General features: G+C 51.9%; 1 protein-coding gene across 1 annotated transcript in view; it reads left to right on the top strand.

Moving 5' to 3' along the window:
- Positions 1-18,244, top strand: part of MAPKAPK2 (MAPK activated protein kinase 2) — a gene marked incomplete at its 5' end in the record, with an annotated part of 73,759 nt that extends 55,515 nt beyond the window's left edge. Inside the window, 9 exons of the mRNA XM_038749630.1 lie at positions 10,885-11,024; positions 12,502-12,566; positions 13,009-13,088; positions 13,438-13,564; positions 14,026-14,101; positions 14,793-14,917; positions 15,407-15,492; positions 15,586-15,666; positions 17,083-18,244. Of these exons, the coding sequence (XP_038605558.1) occupies positions 10,885-11,024; positions 12,502-12,566; positions 13,009-13,088; positions 13,438-13,564; positions 14,026-14,101; positions 14,793-14,917; positions 15,407-15,492; positions 15,586-15,666; positions 17,083-17,226 (924 nt within the window). The remainder of the gene's footprint in view (positions 1-10,884; positions 11,025-12,501; positions 12,567-13,008; positions 13,089-13,437; positions 13,565-14,025; positions 14,102-14,792; positions 14,918-15,406; positions 15,493-15,585; positions 15,667-17,082) is intronic.
- Between the last annotated feature and the right edge of the window lie 200 nt (positions 18,245-18,444).

Here is an 18,444-nt window from a genome sequence, read left to right as displayed (position 1 = left end):
CACAAGGGGCTCACAGTCTTCATCCCCATTTTACAGATGAGGGAACTGAGGCCCAGAGAAGTGAAGTGACTTGCCCAAACTCACACAGCTGACAGTTGGCAGAGCCGGAATTTGAACCCGTGACCTCTGACTCCAAAGCCCGGGCTCTTTCCACTGAGCCGCGCTGCTTGAACACTAACAATACACAATACTCTAGGTGTTTTCGCTGACTCCGAGCCCCCTTGGGCAGGCCTGGGTTTTGTTTTTTTACCCTTTGCGGTCCCAAGTTGGAGTCAGAGAAGCAGCATGGCTTCTTGGACAGAGCCCAGGCCTTGGAGTCAGAAGGTCCTGGGTTCTAATCCCTGCTCCACCACTTGTCTGCTTTGTGACTGTGCACAAGCCACTTGACTTTTCCGTGCCTCGATTGCCTCATTTGTAGCGTGGGGATTGGGACTGTGAGCCCGCTGTTGGGTAGGGACTGCCTCTATATGTTGCCAACTTGTATTTCCCAAGCGCTTAGTACAGTGCTCTGCACACAGTAAGTGCTCAATAAATACGATTGAATGAATGAATGGGGCTGTGGGCTCCCGTGTGGGACATGGGCTGTGTCCAACCTGATTACCTTGTATCTACCCCAGAGCCTAGAACAATCAATCAATCAATCGTATTTATTGAGTGCTTACTGTGTGCAGAGCACTGTACTAAGCACTTGGGAAGTACAAGTTGGCAACATATAGAGACAGTCCCTACCCAACAGTGGGCTCACAGTCTAAAAGGGGGAGACAGAGAACAAAAGCAAACATACTAACAAAATAAAATAAATAGAATAGATATCATCAATCGTATTTATTGAGCGCTTACCGTGTGCAGAGCACTGTACTAAGCGCTTGGGAAGTACAAATTGGCAACATATAGAGACAGTCCCTACCCAACAGTGGGCTCACAGTCTAAAAGTACAAGTAAAATAAATAAATAAATAGAGTAATAAATATGTACAAACATATATGCATATATACAGGTGCTGTGGGGAAGGGAATCAATCAATCAATCAATCGTATTTATTGAGCGCTTACTATGTGCAGAGCACTGTACTAAGCGCTTGGGAAGTACAAATTGGCAACACATAGAGACAGTCCCTACCCAACAGTGGGCTCACAGTCTGAAAGGGGGAGACAGAGAACAGAACCAAACATACCAACAGAATAAAATAAATAGGATAGAAATGTACAAGTAAAATAAATGAATAAATAAATAAATAGAGTAATAAATATGTACAACCATATATACATATATACAGGTGCTTTGAGGAAGGGAAGGAGGTAAGACGGGGGGATGGAGAGGGGGACGAGGGGGAGAGGAAGGAGCTCAGTCTGGGAAGGCCTCCTGTCCTAGAGGAGGGTCATTGGGCGCTTACTAGGTGCAAAGCACTGTCCTAAGCGCTTGGACGGTGTAATAGGGCAATGTTAGAGGGATAAAACAGTGCCTGGCCCATAGTAAGCTCTTAAATACTATAAAAAAAAAGAAGGGAGGGAAGAGAATCGGGGAGGAGGGAGTGGGGAGGAGCATCAGGGAGCCTGAGCCGTATCTCGTGGCTCCCTGAGCTATTAATAACCTCCGCTCACCAGCCCATCTCTCCCTCTAAAGGGAAAGGTCTTACCCAGGAATGTCCCCCGCCACTCCCCACCGGCCACGAGGAAGAGAGAGGGAAGAGCTGGCCGGAGGCCCAACTGGCCTGGCTCGCTTTGGGACTCGAGCTCCGTGAGCCCCAGACCTCCCCTGCTCCGACCTGTATATATGTATATATATTTGTACATATTTATTACTCTATTTATTTATTTTACTTGTACATATCTATCCTATTTATTTTATTTTGTTAGTATGTTTGGTTTTGTTCTCCGTCTCCCCCTTTTAGACTGTGAGCCCACTGTTGGGTAGGGACTGTCTCTATATGTTGCCAATTTGTACTTCCCAAGCGCTTAGTACAGTGCTCTGCACACAGTAAGCGCTCAATAAATACGATTGATTGATTGATTGACTTTTGTGAGCTGGGACCCGGGAGCGAGAGATTAGGTCCACCCTGAGTCACGCTCAACTTTTCTTTCCTGGTCCTCCCCCGGGCCTCGGCTGCAGTGTTCCCAGTGAGCTGGGAGGGAACCGAGGCACAGAGAAGTGAAGTGACGTGTCCAGGGACGTTCAGGGCCCCCTCCCTCTGCCCCTCACCCCGGATGGAGTGCTCCTTCCATCATCCTGACAATTTCAGCTATAGCTATCTATATGAATTATTTATATGTATATGTATAGCCATTCATTCATTCATTCAATCGTATTTATTGAGCGCTTACTGTGTGCAGAGCACTGGACTAAGCGCTTGGGAAGTACAGGTTGGCAACATAGAGAGACGGTCCCCACCCCCACAGTGGGCTCACAGTCTAAGCGCTTACTATGTGCAAAGCACTGTTCAGGATACAAGGTGATCGGGTTGTCCCATGTGGGGCTCACAGTCTTAATCCCCATTTGACAGAGGAGGTCACTGAGGCCCAGAGAGGTCAAGTGACTTGCCCAAAGTCACCCGGCCGACAAGTGGCAGAGCCGGGATATATATATATATATATATGTGTGTGTGTGTGTATATATATCTATCTATATCTATCTATCTATCTATCTAATTTATCTATATATATACATATATACACACACATAAATAATTCATTTATTTATTCATTCAGTTGTAGTTATTAATCACTTACTGTGTGCAGAGGTCTGTACTATGTACTTGGGCAAATACAATACGGCAGTAAACAGTGACAATCCCTGAAAACGAGCTCTCAATCTAGAATGGGGGAGACAGATATCCGTACAAATAAATAAAATTGCACATAACGTTGTCTGTCTCCCTGTCTAGAGTATAAGCTTGTTGTGGGCAGGGAAAGTGTCTGCTAATTAATAATAATAATAATAATAATAATAATAATAATAATAATAATAATAATGGCATTTATTAAGCTCTTACTATGTGCAAAGCACTGTTCTAAGCTCTGGGGAAGATACAAGATAATCAGGTTGTCCCACGTGGGGCTCGCAGTCTTCATCCCCATTTTACAGATGAGGTAACGGAAGCACAGAGAAGTCAAGTGACTTGCGCAAAGTCACACAGCTGACAAGCAACGGAGCCGGGATTAGAACCCATGACCTCTGACTCCCAAACCCAGGCTCTTTCCACTGAGCCACGCTGCTAATTCTGTTGTACTCTCCCAAGCACTTAGTACAGTGCTCTGCACATAGTAAGTGCTCAGTAAATACCAATGATTGAAAAATGAGATTCTGCTTCTCGAAATTCCTTTCCCTTCCCTTCCCTTCCCTCTTCCCTTCCCTCTTCCCTTCCCTTTTCCCTTCCCTCTTCCCTTCCCTTCCCTCTTCCCTTCCCTCTTCCCTTCCCTCTTCCCTTCCCTCTTCCCTTCCCTCTTCCCTTCCCTTCCCTCTTCCCTTCCCTTCCCTCTTCCCTTCCCTTCCCTCTTCCCTTCCCTTCCCTTCCCTTCCCTCTTCCCTTCCCTTCCCTTCCCTTCCCTTCCCTTCCCTTCCCTCTTCCTTTCCCTTCCCTTCCCTTCCCTTCCCTCTTCCTTTCCCTTCCCTTCCCTTCCCTCTTCCTTTCCCTTCCCTTCCCTTCCCTTCCCTTCCCTTCCCTTCCCTTCCCTTCCCTTCCCTTCCCTTCCCTTCCTTTCCCTTCCCTTCCCTTCTCTCTTCCCTTCTCTCTTCCCTTCCCTTCCCTCTTCCCTCCATCCTTCCCTGGACTGCCTCACCTCTGGCTGGCTTTGACTGATAGATGGCTGTGCCCACCACTAGCCTGCCCATCTTGCTCCGGCGTACCCAGTGGACAGGCACATTCGTTCAGTCGTATTTATTGAGCGCTTACTGTGTGCAGAGCACTGTACTAAGCGCTTGGGAAGCACAAGTTGGGCACGTCCAACTCTAGGCTGCAGGGGTGCAGTGCAGCTCCTAATGAGGGCAAGGCCAGCGGCCCCACTGACCCGTGTCCCCTCTCACTTTGTCCCAGCAGCTGGGGGAATTGAGGGTCCGTCCAGGGATCTCTTTGCCGTCCACCTCTGCAGGTGGAATGAAGTTTTAAGCGAATGAATGAGGCTCCCGTGGGAGAAACAAGTGCTTAGTAGCTGTGTGACTTTGGGCAAGAAGCAGCATGGCTTGGGAGTCAGAGGTTGTGGGTTCTAATCCCGCCCCCCCCGTCTGCTGTGTGACCTTGGGTAAGTCGGTAAGTCACTTAACTTCTCAGGGCCTCAGTGACCTCATCTGTAAAATGATGATTAAGACTGTGAGCCCCACGTGGGGCAACCCGCTTACCTTGTATCCCCCCCAGTGCTTAGAACAGTGCTTGGCACATAGTAGGCGCTTAACAAATGCCATAAAAAAGTCACAACTTCTCAGGGCCTCAGTTACCTCATCTGTAAAATGGGGATTAAGGCTGTGAGCCCCACGTGGGGCAACCCGATTACCTTGTATCCCCCCCAGCGCTTAGAACAGTGCTTGGCACATAGTAGGCGCTTAACAAATGCCATAATAAAAGTCACAACTTCTCTGGGCCTCAGTTACCTCATCTGTAAAATGGGGATTAAGAATGTGAGCCCCACGTGGGACAACCCGATTGCCTTGTATCCCCCCCAGTGCTTAGAACAGTGCTTGGCACATAGTAGGCGCTTATCAAATGCCATAAAAAAGTCACAACTTCTCAGGGCCTCAGTTACCTCATCTGTAAAATGGGGATTAAGACTGTGAGCCCCACGTGGGGCAACCTGATCCCCGTGTATCCCCATACAGTGCTTAGAACAGTGCTTCACACATAGTAAGCGCTTAACAAATGCCATTATTATTAGTAGTAGTTGTCCAGTGCTACACAAGCGTGGCTCAGTGGAAAGAGCCCGGGCTTTGGAGTCAGAGGTCATGGGTTCGAATCCCGGCCCCGCCCCATGTCTTCTGTGTGACCTTGGGCAAGTCACTTCACTTCTCTGAGCCTCAGTTCCCTCATCTGTCAAATGGGGATTAAGACTGTGAGCCCCCTGTGGGACAACCTGATTACCGTGTCACCTCCCCAGCGCTTAGAACAGTGCTTTGCACGTAGTAAGCGCTTAATAAATCCCATTATTATTATTAATATTATTATTAATAATTATCAATAATAATAATAATAATAATAATAAATAATAATAAATGCGATGGAATGAATGAATGAAGAAGCGCAGTTTCTGAGCTGGCCACCAGATGGCAGTGCGACCCCAGCAGGTCACTGCCCCCGCCCGGCCTGCCCTGAGTCAGTGGGATTTGCTAAGCGCTTACTACGTGCCAAGCACTGTTCTAAGCGTTGGGGTAGATACAAGGTGATCAGGTTGCCCCACGTGGGGCTCACGGTCTTCATCCCCATTTTCCAGATGAGGGAACTGAGGCCCAGAGACGTTAAGTGTGGTTAGAGAATCAATCAATCGTATCTATTGAGTGCTGACTGTGTGCAGAGCACTGGACTAAGCGCTTGGGAAGTCCAAGTTGGCAACATATAGAGACGGTCCCTACCCAACAGTGGGCTCACAGTCTAAAAGGGGGAGACAGAGAACAAAACCAAACATACTAACAAAATAAATAGAATAGATATGTACAAGTAAGATAAATAAATAGAGTAATAAATATGTACAAACATATATACAGGTGCTGTGGGGAAGGGAAGGAGGTAAGACGGGGGGATGGAGAGGGGGACGAGGGGGAGAGGAAGGAAGGGGCTCAGTCTGGGAAGGCCTCCTGGAGGAGGTGAGCTCTCAGTAGGGCCTTGAAGGGAGGAAGAGAGCTAGCTTGGAGGATGGGCAGAGGGAGGGCGTTCCAGGCCCGGGGGAGGACGTGGGCCGGGGGTCAACGGCGGGACAGGCGAGAACGAGGTACAGTGAGGAGATTAGCGGCGGAGGAGCGGAGGGTGCGGGCTGGGCTGGAGAAGGAGAGAAGGGAGGTGAGGTAGGAGGGGGCGAGGGGATGGACAGCCTTGAAGCCCAGGGTGAGGAGTTTCTGCCTGATGCGCAGATTGGTAGCCACTGGAGATTTTTTGGAGAGAAGCTGCGTGGCTCAGTGGGAAGAGCCCGGGCTTTGGAGTCAGAGGTCAGGGGTTCAAATCCTGGCTCCGCCAGTTAGCTGTGTGACTTTGGGCAAGTCACTTCACTTCTCTGGGCCTCAGTTACCCCATCTGTAAAATGGGGATTAAGACTGTGAGCCCCCCGTGGGACAACCTGATCACCTTGTAAACTCCCCAGTGCTTAGAACAGTGCTTTGCACATAGTAAGCGCTTAATAAATGCCATTATTATTAGTAGTAGTAGTATTCATCCCCATTTTACAGATGAGGGAACTGAGGCCCAGAGAAGTTTAGTGTGGTTAGAGAAGCAGCGTGGCTCAGTGGAAAGAACATGGGCATGGGAGTCAGAGGTCATGGGTTCTAATCCCGGCTCTGCCGTTTGTCAGCTGTGTGACTTTGGGCAAGTCACTTCACTTCCCTGTGCCTCAGTTACCTCATCTGTAAATGGGGATTAAGACTGTGAGTCCCCCGTGGGACAGCATGATCATATTGTAACCTCCCCAGTGCTTAGAACAGTGCTTTGCATATAGTAAGCGCTTAATAAATGCCATCATTATTATTATTAGTAGTATTCGTCCCCATTTTACAGATGAGGGAACTGAGGCCCAGAGAAGTTAAGTGTGGTTAGAGAAGCAGCGTGACTCAGTGGAAAGAACATGGGCATGGGAGTCAGAGGTCATGGGTTCTAATCCCGGCTCTGCCGTTTGTCAGCTGTGTGACTTTGGGCAAGTCACTTCACTTCCCTGTGCCTCAGTTACCTCATCTGTAAATGGGGATTAAGACTGTGAGTCCCCCGTGGGACAGCATGATCACATTGTAACCTCCCCAGTGCTTAGAACAGTGCTTTGCATATAGTAAGCGCTTAATAAATGCCATCATTATTATTATTAGTAGTATTTGTCCCCATTTTACAGATGAGGGAACTGAGGCCCAGAGAAGTTAAGTGTGGTTAGAGAAGCAGCGTGACTCAGTGGAAAGAACATGGGCATGGGAGTCAGAGGTCATGGGTTCTAATCCCGGCTCTGCCGTTTGTCAGCTGTGTGACTTTGGGCAAGTCACTTCACTTCCCTGTGCCTCAGTTACCTCATCTGTAAATGGGGATTAAGACTGTAAGTCCCCCGTGGGACAACCTGATCGCCTTGTAACCTCCCCAGTGCTTAGAACAGTGCTTTGCATATAGTAAGCGCTTAATAAATGCCATCATTATTATTATTAGTAGTATTCGTCTCCATTTTACAGATGAGGGAACTGAGGCCCAGAGAAGTTAAGTGTGGTTAGAGAAGCAGCGTGACTCAGTGGAAAGAGCATGGGCTTGGGAGTCAGAGGTCATGGGTTCTAATCCCGGCTCTGCCGTTTGTCAGCTGTGTGACTTTGGGCAAGTCACTTCACTTCTCTGTGTCTCATTTACCTCATCTGTAAATGGGACAACCACGTGGGACAACCTGATCACCTTGTACCCACCCCAGCACATATACCAGTGCTTTGCACATATTAAGCGCTTAACAAATGCCTTCATTATTGTTATTATTAAGTGGCTTGCCCAAAATCACACAGCAGACGTGGCAGAGCCAGGATTAGAACCCACGTCCTCTGACTCCTGAGCCCATGTTCTTTCCACTAAGCCGTGCTGCTTCTCATGCGTTGCTGCGCTCATTCATTCGAACATATTTATTGAGCGCTTATGGTGTGCAGAGCACTGCTCTAAGCGCTTGGAGAGTCCCAGAAGCAGCGTGGCTCAGTGGAAAAGAGCATGGGCTTTGGAGTCAGAGGTCGTGGGTTCAAATCCCGGCTCCGCCACTTGTCAGCTGGGTGACTTTGGGCAAGTCACTTCACTTCTCTGGGCCTCACTTACCTCACCTGTAAAATGGGGATTAAGATTGTGAGCCCCCCGTGGGGCAACCTGGTCACCTTGTAACCTCCCCAGCGCTTAGAACAGTGCTTTGCACATAGTAAGCGCTTAATAAAAACGCCATTATTTTATTATTTTTTATTTTTTACAATATAACAATGAACAGACACATTCCCTGCCCATAAGGAGCTGAGGCGCTCCCGGAGCGGTGACACTGCTTCCCCTGCTCCAGTTGGAGATACCTCAGCTGGGGGAAGCCCGGAGAACTCATGTGACTTTCCCTGGGCAAGACCAAATTCCTAGCTGATCCCTGCTCTGGGAATCAATCATTCACTTTATTGAGCACTTACTGTGAGCACAGCACTCTACTAAGTCCTTGGGAGAGTACGCTGCAGTAGCGTTGGTAGCCACACTCCCTGCCCACAAGGAGTTTACAGTCTCTGGGGGAGACTGTACATATTTATTACTCTATTACTCTATTTATTTATTTATTTATTTTACTTATACATATCTATTCTATTTATTTTATTTTGTTAGTATGTTTGGTTTTTTTTTTTTTTTTCTCTGTCTCCCTCTTTTAGACTGTGAGCCCAATGTTGGGTAGGGACTGTCTCTATATGTTGCCAATTTGTACTTCCCAAGTGCTTAGTACAGTGCTCTGCACATAGTAAGCGCTCAATAAATATGATTGATTGATTGATTGAGACAGACATTGAAATGAATACAGATAATTATGCTACTTATTCAGTACTCTGCCAAATACTGTGCTAAATGCTGGGATAGATACAAAATGATCAGGGTGGGCAGAGTCCTTGTCCCACCTGGGACTCACATGATCGACAGACACACCAGGGGTTCACAACCTAACTAGGAAGAAATTGGTCTCATTCTCTGCTTTAATAATAATAATAATATCATATGACCTGTATATATATGTATGTACATATTTATTACTCTATTTTACTTGTACATATTTAGTCTATTTGTTTTATTTTGATAATATGTTTTGTTGTCTGTCTCCCCCTTCAAGACCGTGAGCCCGCTGTTGGGTAGGGACCGTCTCTATATGTTGCCAACTTGTACTTCCCAAGCGCTTAGTACAGTGCTCTGCACACAGTGAGCGCTTAAAAAATATGATTGAATGAACGAATGAATAATAGTGATTGAGGTATTAAGCACTTACTGTGTGCCAAGCACTGTTCTAAGCTCTGGGTCAGTCAGGTTGGACACAGTTCCCTGTCCTCCGTGAGGCTCACAGTCTTAATCCCCATTTCACTGAGGTCCAGTGAAGTGGCTTGCCCAAGGTCGCACGGCAGACAAGGGGCAGAGGTGGGATTAGAACCCAGGTTCATTGACATCCAGGCCTGGGATCTTTCCACTAGGCCATGCTGCTTCCCATGGTAATTGGCAGGGCACAGGGATATAAGTGCTATGGTGCTGACGGCGGAGTGAATAAAGACTACAAATTCAAGTGCAAGGGTGATGCGGAAAGAAGAGGGAATAGGGAAAAAGAAGGCTTAATTGGGAAGGCTTCTTGGAGGAGATGTGATTTTAGGTTGGCTCTGAAGGTGGGGAGAGTGATCATCCATCAGACTTAGAGGGAGGGAGGATTTTTGTAGGAGATCAGCGAGGTAAGATGGGGGAGAGCTGATTGAGCATAGACTAATTGCTAGGATTTTCTTCTTGATGTGGAGGTGGATGTGCAACCATTGGAGATTTTTGCGGAGTGAGGAGATGTGGGCAGAATGTTTCTTTTAGGAAAGTGATCCGGATAGAGTGCAGTGAAGAGAGGCAGGAGGCAGGGAGGTCAAGCAAGAAGGCTGATGCAGTAATCAAGGTGGGAAGTATGAGAAGCTCTTGGATCAGCGCGGTGGCTCTTTGGATCGACAGGAAAAGATGGATTGTAGCGATGTCGTGAAGGTAGAACTGACGGGATCTGCTGACAGGCTGAATATGTGGGTTGAATTAGAGGGATGTAGCGGGGGTAATGCCGCGGTTAGAGGCTTGTGAGAGAGAGAGGATGGAGGTGGTGTCTCCGGCAATAAGAATGTCAGGGGGAGGTCAAGGTTTGCGTGGGAGTTCTGTTTGGGATCCGTTCAATTTGAGGCGTCTGCTGGACACCCAAGTAGAGACGTGAGGAGGGAAGGAGGAAGTGTGAGACTAGAGAAGAAGAGAGGTCAGGGCTGGAGTGGAGGATTTGGGAATCTTCTGCGGGAACCGGGAGGTCTCTGTGGTAAATTCTAAAGAAGCAGCGTGGTCAGTTGAAAAAGCGCAGACCTGGAATTCAGCAGATCTGGGTTTTATCCTGGCTCTGCCACTGTAGAAAGAAGATAATCAGATCGGATACCGCCCCTGCCCGATCCGATTATCTTGTTTCTGCAGTGGCATAGCCGGAGTAGAACATTCCAAGTAGGAGGAAGAGCATAATAATAATACTCATGATGATGATGGTATTTGTTAAGCGCTTGCTATGTGCCAAGCACTGTTCTAAGTGCTGGGATTGGTACAGGGTGATCAGGTTGTCCCAAGTGGGGCTCACAGTCTTAATCCCCATTTTACAGATGAGGGAATTGAGGCATAGGGAAGTTAAGTGACTTGCCCAGAACCACACAGCTGACAAGTGGTGAAGCCGGGATTAGAACCCACAACCTCTGACTCCCAAGCCTGGGCTCTTTCCACTGAGCCAGTATCTAGGTGACCCCCATTTACAGGCGAGGAAACTGAAGCAGAAAGTAGCGTAGTGACTTGTCCAAGGTCACACAGCAGGCTGGTGGTAAAGCTGAGATTAGAACCCCAGTCTCCTCCCATCTCCCAGCTCTGTGCTCTTTCCACCAGTCTCCATTTTGGGAGATTTTAATGCCAAGACGGACCAAACCCCGCCCTCGCCCCCCACCCCCAAGCTTGCCCCCAATGTGACAGCGCCGTCCGTCTCCTTGCAGATGCTGCAGGACTGTCACAAGGCCCGCAGGGAGGTCGAGTTGCACTGGCGAGCTTCCCAGTGCTCCCATATCGTCAAGATCGTGGATGTCTACGAGAACCTCTACTCGTCCAAGAAGTGTCTGCTCATCGTGATGGAGTGGTAAGTCCCGGGAAAGCCCGCCCCCACTCCCTGATACCCCTCTTATCCCTCCCCCGCCCCCGGCGTGGGATTGGCCGTCACTGACCGAGTCTGCATGGATCGAGCTGGTCGCTGAACCTGTTCTTGAGTTGAGTGTGGGTGGCAGGGGGTAAGCCTCGTGACACCTTCCTCTCCCCCGAACCAGGGAGGACTGCCTAGAGGAGGTAGGCTCTGGGGAGAGTGGGATGGTGGGTTCCAGGATTGGGAGACCGTGCTTGGCCATGAAGGGCAGTGTGTGGGATTGAAGGGCAGGGATGGAGGCGAGAGAGTTCAGTTCCATCGCCACAGCAGTTGAGAGCCGGGAGGGTGCCGGGAGTCAGCTGGGGTCTCTCCCCAGGAAATCTCACTCCCCCACCGCCTCCCCAGAGGGCAGGACTTCCGAGCTCAGGCTCCCGTTCTCCACCGAGCCGCCTCAGACCCCTTCGTCCCTCTGCCTTGTCTCAGCAGCACCAAGCATGGCACCAGTAGTGGTAATAGTAGTATGCACTCAGGGCGATCAGAGCACTGTACTAAACACTGGGAAAGAATGCGTGGACGAGAGTAAAAACAGTGTCCCTGGCCCTCCAGGGGCCCGCACTTAAAAAGAAGTGGGGAAGGGTGTGGCGATGGACCCAGTGGGAAAGATGAGGGACCTAGTCCCTGCCTTGGGGTCTCTGAGAACCCTCAGTGCCAGGCCGGAGCCGGGCGGAGGCAGGAGGGGGGCATCGGATGGCTGAGGCAGCTGTGCTCTGGAGACTCTGGCCCTAGGATGGCTCCTTCGACCTCAGGGTTCTCGCTCGAGCTGCGTTCATAGCTGCCCCAGCGCTCTTCCGTTATTTATAGTTATCTATTCCATCGGTCATCGTGTGCCCTCGATCCCCCGCCCGGCCCCCGTCCTAGGCCGTGAGCCTTACCGATCTTTTCTGGTACTCCACCCCAGTGCTTAGTACAGTGCCCCGGCCCCAGTAGGCACTGGGGAAATGCCACCGAGTGAAAGGATGGGGCAGGGTGCGGCCAGTAGGCGAATGGGCCCCGAAGTGAAAAGACCAGAGGGAGACATCCCTTTCTCTGGGATGGGAGAGCCAGTTGGGTGGGAATCAGGGGGTGAGGGAGATTGAAAAAGGTCCTTTCTCGAGGAGACTGGCTTATTTCTGGGGCTCAGGGGACCTGCCCTGCCAGCTCCACCCCCAGAATCTAGGCCCGTGGTGAAGCTCCGCGGACGGACGGACAAGTGGACAGACGCCTGGATGGGGTGGTGGGGGGCAGAGTGGCTCGGCCTGGTCCCTGACGGAGTCCCCATGAGAAGGTGCCACTCCAAGTGCCGGCTCATGGGGGTTTCCCCGGCTTTGTTAGGCCCCTGCCCTGGTTCCCCCCACCCCCCTGGTGGGAGGTCCGGCGGTATCAAGCCTGTCACCTCCAGACCCGTCGCCCCCAGTCTCACCCGTGGGACTTGTTTCAGTTTGGATGGCGGGGAGCTGTTTAGCCGGATCCAGGACCGGGGCGACCAGGCCTTCACAGAAAGAGGTAGGCCCACCCCACACCCTCCACCGTGCCCATCCGGTGATTTGGGAACCAGCCTGCCTGCCTGGGGAGGGAAATGGGTGGGGGGAAGGGGTTTCCTGTCCTCTCTGTTGGAGCCCTGGCTCCCCACCAGCAGTAGGCTCCCCAGATATTCCAGACCCTAGGCCCCTCGGATCTGCCGTTCTCTACTGTGCGCTGCCCACCCTTGTTTTATGCTGGCTGCCTGGGGGTGGGCGAGGGGAGAAAGGGCAGCTTGAGGGCCCTCATTTGGAGGAGGGGAGGGTCGGGTCGGGTCAGTTTTTTGGCATGGGTAAGCAGAGATTGCTTCTAAAAGACTTGAAGTTAAATGAAGCGTGTGTGTATGTCTGTTTCCTGTCATACACCCTCCTTTTCCATCATCTCCCTCCTTTTCCATCTCCTTCCTTTTCCATCTCCCTCCTTCCAGAGGCATCAGAGATCATGAAGAGCATTGGGGAAGCGATCCAGTACTTACATTCAATCAATATTGCACACAGGGATGTCAAGGTACCTATGTGGGCTGTCCCCAGGGGTGTTGTTGCCCATATTAGAGCCCAGAGAGGTGGAGGATGGGGGTTAAGGAGGACTGGGGCAGATGGGAGGCAGAGGAAACTCCCACTTCCCGCTGCATACGCCCAGTTGCAGCTCTTTGGGGCTGGCTTGCCGTTTGGTACTTCCTTCAACCCCAGGTCCGGTGGTTGGTCTTGTCGTCGGGGTGGGCTTGACCTACGACCTCTTGCTCAGAATCTCCAAAGGCCCCCTTTACCCCCGGGAGACCCCAGAAATACACCATCTCCTCGCACCCCTCCTCGCTTGTGGGGCCGGCTTGGGGTTCAGCTCCTGTCTCTTCCCACAGCCAGAGAACCTCCTCTACACCTCCAAGCGGCCCAATGCCATTCTCAAACTCACCGACTTCGGCTTTGCCAAGGAGACCACCACTCACAACTCTTTGACTACCCCTTGCTACACCCCCTACTACGTGGGTAAGACTTAGGCACGTGAGGCCCCAAACCTCCATCCAGGGAGCCCAGAGAAAGTAAGGCTCTTTGCTGTTTGCCGGGGAGGCCTGCCCGGATTTAGGGGGGTGGCCAAGATGACCCCTTTTGGTCTTTTCCACCCCTGGAGATTTGCGAGGGGCGAGGGCGGCATGGGGAAGTGTCAACCCATTGGTCATCCCTGGGCTCCTCCGTTCTTTTGCCCCCCACCGGGTCGGAAGCTAGGGGGATGCTTTGGTCTGAACCTCTCTGGGAAACAGACTTTTCCCACCCCCCGACCCTTGGTGTCCCTTGGGAGTTTCCTTTCATCCAATCATTCCAACGGGACGTGGAGAAGAAGTCTGTCTGTGGAGGGGGCTGCCCGGCGGGGGCATTGCATTCTGGCCAGCCCCACGACACAGCAGGGTCTGGCCGCGGGGCTGATCGCGGGCCGACCGTTTGGCTTGCAGCTCCGGAAGTGCTGGGACCCGAGAAGTACGACAAATCCTGTGACATGTGGTCCCTTGGAGTCATCATGTACATCCTGTGAGTGCTAGACCCCTCAGGAGCCAGGGCTCTCTGCCCTGGGCCCTGGGGGATAGTTGCCGGGGATGGGAGGGAGGCGTAATGTGGGGGAAGGGGACCCGAGGAGGGAGCAACTAGCCCTGTCCCAGTCAGTTCATGTGGTGGATTTCTTGGGGGCCCCTCTTCTGCCCCTGCGCCCCGGGACCCGGCGGAGCCCAGCCCGTTGGAGGGAATGGCCACCGAGAGCCAACACCGGAGCTGGCTGCCAGAATGACCGACATACTCTGGGGTTCGGGGCCAGGCGGTGGCATAAATATAGCATTATCAAGACTGGGCACTACCCCTACCCCAACACCAGGCTCAGGAGGGAGAAAGAGCAGGAATTGTAATCTCTTGGATGGAAGCGAGAAGGGAGGCCCAGAGAGGTTAAGTGGTTTGCCTCGGTTTGCACAACAGATGAGGGTCCGAGCTGGTTCTAGAACCCAGGTTCTGGCTCCTAGGTCCCCACCACCTCGCTGTTTTGGAACCCCGAGTTCTCTGCCTGGCTGGGTTCTGTGTGTACCCCATTGTCACTGAGCCGTCAGAGGGGTGAGAGGTTCAGAGCCAGGCCAGGCCGCTTTCCCGCCACTTCCTCACCCCCCTGTGCCGCCCAGGGCGACCCCCCTCTAACACACCATCCCTTTGTGGTACTTCTCACCCTCTGCGGGCCCAGGCTGTGTGGGTACCCCCCGTTCTACTCCAACCACGGGCTGGCCATCTCTCCTGGCATGAAGTCACGCATCCGGATGGGCCAGTATGAGTTTCCCAACCCGGAGTGGTCGGAGGTGTCCGAAGAAGGTAGGAGCCTGGCCTGGTGGGTGTGGGGCTGGGTGTAAAGCACGTGTGCGTGACTGTGTGCGCGTGTGCCCTCACACGTGGGACTGTTTGCTTTCACCCAGAATTGTGAGTGGGCCGAGGTTGGGGCCCTGCAGACTCAGTGACTCAGCAGGGCAGGTGGGGGACGCCTCTGTCCTTGCCTCGACCCTCTTCCCCCGACCCCCTTGAGGTTGGCCCTCAGTCGGGGAGCCGAGGCGGAGGAGCAGGGCGAGGGGCTCGGCTGGCAAGGACTGAGCAGCCAGGGCAGCTGGGGAGTGGGTGCGCGGACCGGAGCCTGTAGAGGAGTGGGATGGGCAGGCGGGGAAGGCCGGGGAGGAGGAGCCGAGCAAGGAGCTCCCAGAGGAGAGGCGGGAAGCACTGGGGAGGAGCACAGTGCTGCCGTGACGCATCCCTCTTCTCCTCATCCTCATCCTCTTCTTCCTTCTTCATCCTCTCCCCCCGCCGGCCCAGTGAAAATGCTGATCCGGAACTTACTGAAGACGGACCCCACCCAGCGCATGACCATCACAGAGTTCATGAACCACCCTTGGATCATGGTGAGTCGAAGGCAAGGGTTCACCCCACGGGGCGGGGGCACCCACTCTTGTTGATTTTAAATCTCCCTCCCTCTCTTTCTCTCCCTCTCAAAGCAATCCATGACAGTCCCCCAGACGCCACTGCACACCAGCCGGGTCCTGAAGGAAGATAAGGAGAGGTGGGAGGATGTCAAGGTAAGTATGATTTCCTCGGAATCGAGGAGGTGGCTGGGGAAGGGAGGGCTCTGAGCTGGGTCTGGCAGCAGGAGTGGGGAGCTGGAGTCCTGGACGCAATCGGGACTTACCTCTGGGGCACAGGGAAGTTAAGTACAGTGACTGGCACATAGTAAGCACTTAACAAATACCATTACTACTATTTTTATTATTATTATTAGAAGTAATAATAATAATAATAATGGTGTCATTACCATTATAATAATATAATAATATTGTTACCATTAATACTACTACTACTACTACTACTATCAATCAATCAATCAATCGTATTTATTGAGCGCTTACTGTGTGCAGAGCACTGCACTAAGCGCTTGGGAAGTACAAGTTGGCAACATATAGAGACACTCCCTGCCCAACAGTGGGCTCACAGTCTAAAAGGGGGAGACAGAGAACAAAACCAAACATACTAACAAAATAAAATAAATAGAATAGATATGTAGAAAGTAAAATAAATAGAGTAATAAATATGTACAAACATATACATATATACAGGTGCTGTGGAGAAGGGAAGGAGATAAGATGGGGGGATGGAGAGGGGGACGAGGGGGAGAGGAAGGAAGGAAGTACTACTACTACTGCTGCTGCTACTACTACTACAACTACTACTACTATTACTATTACTACTACTACTACTACTACTACTACTACTACTACTACTACTGTTACTTGCCCAGGGTCACACAGTAGACAAGTGGCAGAGCCAGGATTAGAACCCACGTCCTCCAACTCCCAAGCCCGTGCTCTTGCCACTAGACCATGCTGCTTCCCCCCTCCTCCTCCTCCTACTCCCCACTTTAAAAAAAAATGGAATTACTTAAGCATTTACTACATGTCAAGTGCTGTTCTAAGCACTGGGGTAGATCCAAGGTAATCAGGTCAGATGGTCTTTGTCCCACATGAGGCTCACAGTCTAAATGTCGAATCCCCATTTTACGGCTGAGGAAACTGAAGCCCAGAGAGTGAACTGACTTGCTCAAGGTCACACAGCAGACAAGTGACAGAGGCGGGATTAGGAGTCAGGTCCTCTGATTCCTATTCTAATGCTATTTCTATTAGACCACTCTGCATCCCTTGGATCTCCATTTTCTCATCAGATGAGAAGGGCAGTGACGTTTCCAGGTGGCTGGGGAAGAGCCACGGTGTGGCAGGGCCTCTTTTCCCTTCCATTCCAGACCTGGTGTCGGGAGGGAGAGGAATGGTCTCCCAGGGGCTTCCCACTTGGTCTGTTCATCCCCTCATCCCCAGCCTCCCCTCAGTCTCTTCATCCCCTAATCCCCTCCCTCCGGTTTCCCTCTCTTGTCATGTCGTCTGCTCACTTGTGTGTCCCGTATGTCCCTCTGTCTCTCACTCTTCTGCCCCGCTCCCCGCCTGCAGGAGGAGATGACTAGTGCCTTGGCCACAATGCGTGTGGACTACGAACAGATCAAGATCAAGAAAATCGAGGACGCGTCGAACCCCTTGCTTCTGAAGCGGCGGAAGAAAGCCCGGGCCCTGGAGGCAGCTGCCCTCGCCCACTGAGTCGCTCGGCCTGAGTTCCCGGCCGCCACCGCCTCCCGCTCAGCCCACGGGGCTGAGCCCCCGCCTCCGCCCTGGGGAGGAAAAGCAATAACTCTCAATAGAAATCTATTTTTTGAAAAGCAGAGACACCAAACCGTCCTCTCCGCCTGCACGGAGCCGAGACACCGGGCAAGGAGGCGTCTGTGCCCTTCAGCTGCTGCCCACTTCTGTGGCCCGTCTCTCGGGGAGAGAGCCCCTTCTCCAACCCACCTTCCTTGGCCACCGCTGCCTCTTCTCTCCTCCCTGGTCCATTTGGCCCTCGTGAAATCTCTTTTTCTTTTTTCCCTTCCCCTGATCGCGGCGGGATCAGAGGGCCAAGAACTGGTTGCAGATTTTTCGGACCTGCTGTAGGGGTTGTTACCACGTGGTTTCATCCTCCCCCCTCGCCCTCTCCTCCCCTCCCTCGGGGGCCTTGCTCCAGCCAGCTCCCACCTGCAAACCTGGGGGAGATTTCTGCCTTTCTTAGGGGGTGGGAGGGGAGGGGTCGCTGCCTGGGAAACTGAGCCACAGGGGCTGGAGCGCTTGAGCTGGCCTCTGTCCCTCTGCCCAAACTCATCACCTGGAGGTGGACCTCGGTGGGGGGACAGGTGGGACTGAGGCCGGCCAGGGCGAGAGGGTCATAAGGCTATTTGACCTCGGAGTGGAGACACTGCTGCCCCAGTGAGGTGGGGCGGGTGCGAGAGGAGTGAGTGAGTGTGTGTACGTATGTGTGTGTGCATGTGTGCACGCTTGCGCTCATGAGAGAGCAGATCTGGGGCCTGTTGTTTGGACACCGGCCTAGTCTGGGTTGGGTGGGCTTTGTGGTGGGTCCTGCATAGCTGTTGGTGCAGTGGAATGAGACCCCTCTGTCCCCCCACCCTCCCAATCCTGCCCTCCTGGTTGCCAAATATCCCAGGGATTCAAATCAGTCAGCCAATCAATCGATGGTATTTATTGAGGGCTTCCTGGGTGCAGAGCATTGTTGTAAGCGCTTGGGAAAGAACAGTGCGGTAGAGTTGGTAGACACCATCCCTGTCCACCCGGACCTCACAGTCCCGAGGGGGAGAGAGACTTTGAAATAAATTACCGATGGAAGGAGGAATGGCAGAGTAGAGGGATTGGCCCAAACGGACTCCAAAAGGGACTGAGAGGATTCCGATGGAGGGACAAGAATTAGGGACTGTTCCCTGGTGTGCAGAG

The sequence above is a fragment of the Tachyglossus aculeatus genome, chromosome 7, assembly GCF_015852505.1.
Source record: "Tachyglossus aculeatus isolate mTacAcu1 chromosome 7, mTacAcu1.pri, whole genome shotgun sequence".
Lineage (NCBI taxonomy): Eukaryota > Metazoa > Chordata > Mammalia > Monotremata > Tachyglossidae > Tachyglossus > Tachyglossus aculeatus.
The sequence above is the reverse complement of the archived record's forward strand: the minus strand, read 5'-3'. Positions and strand labels throughout refer to the sequence as shown.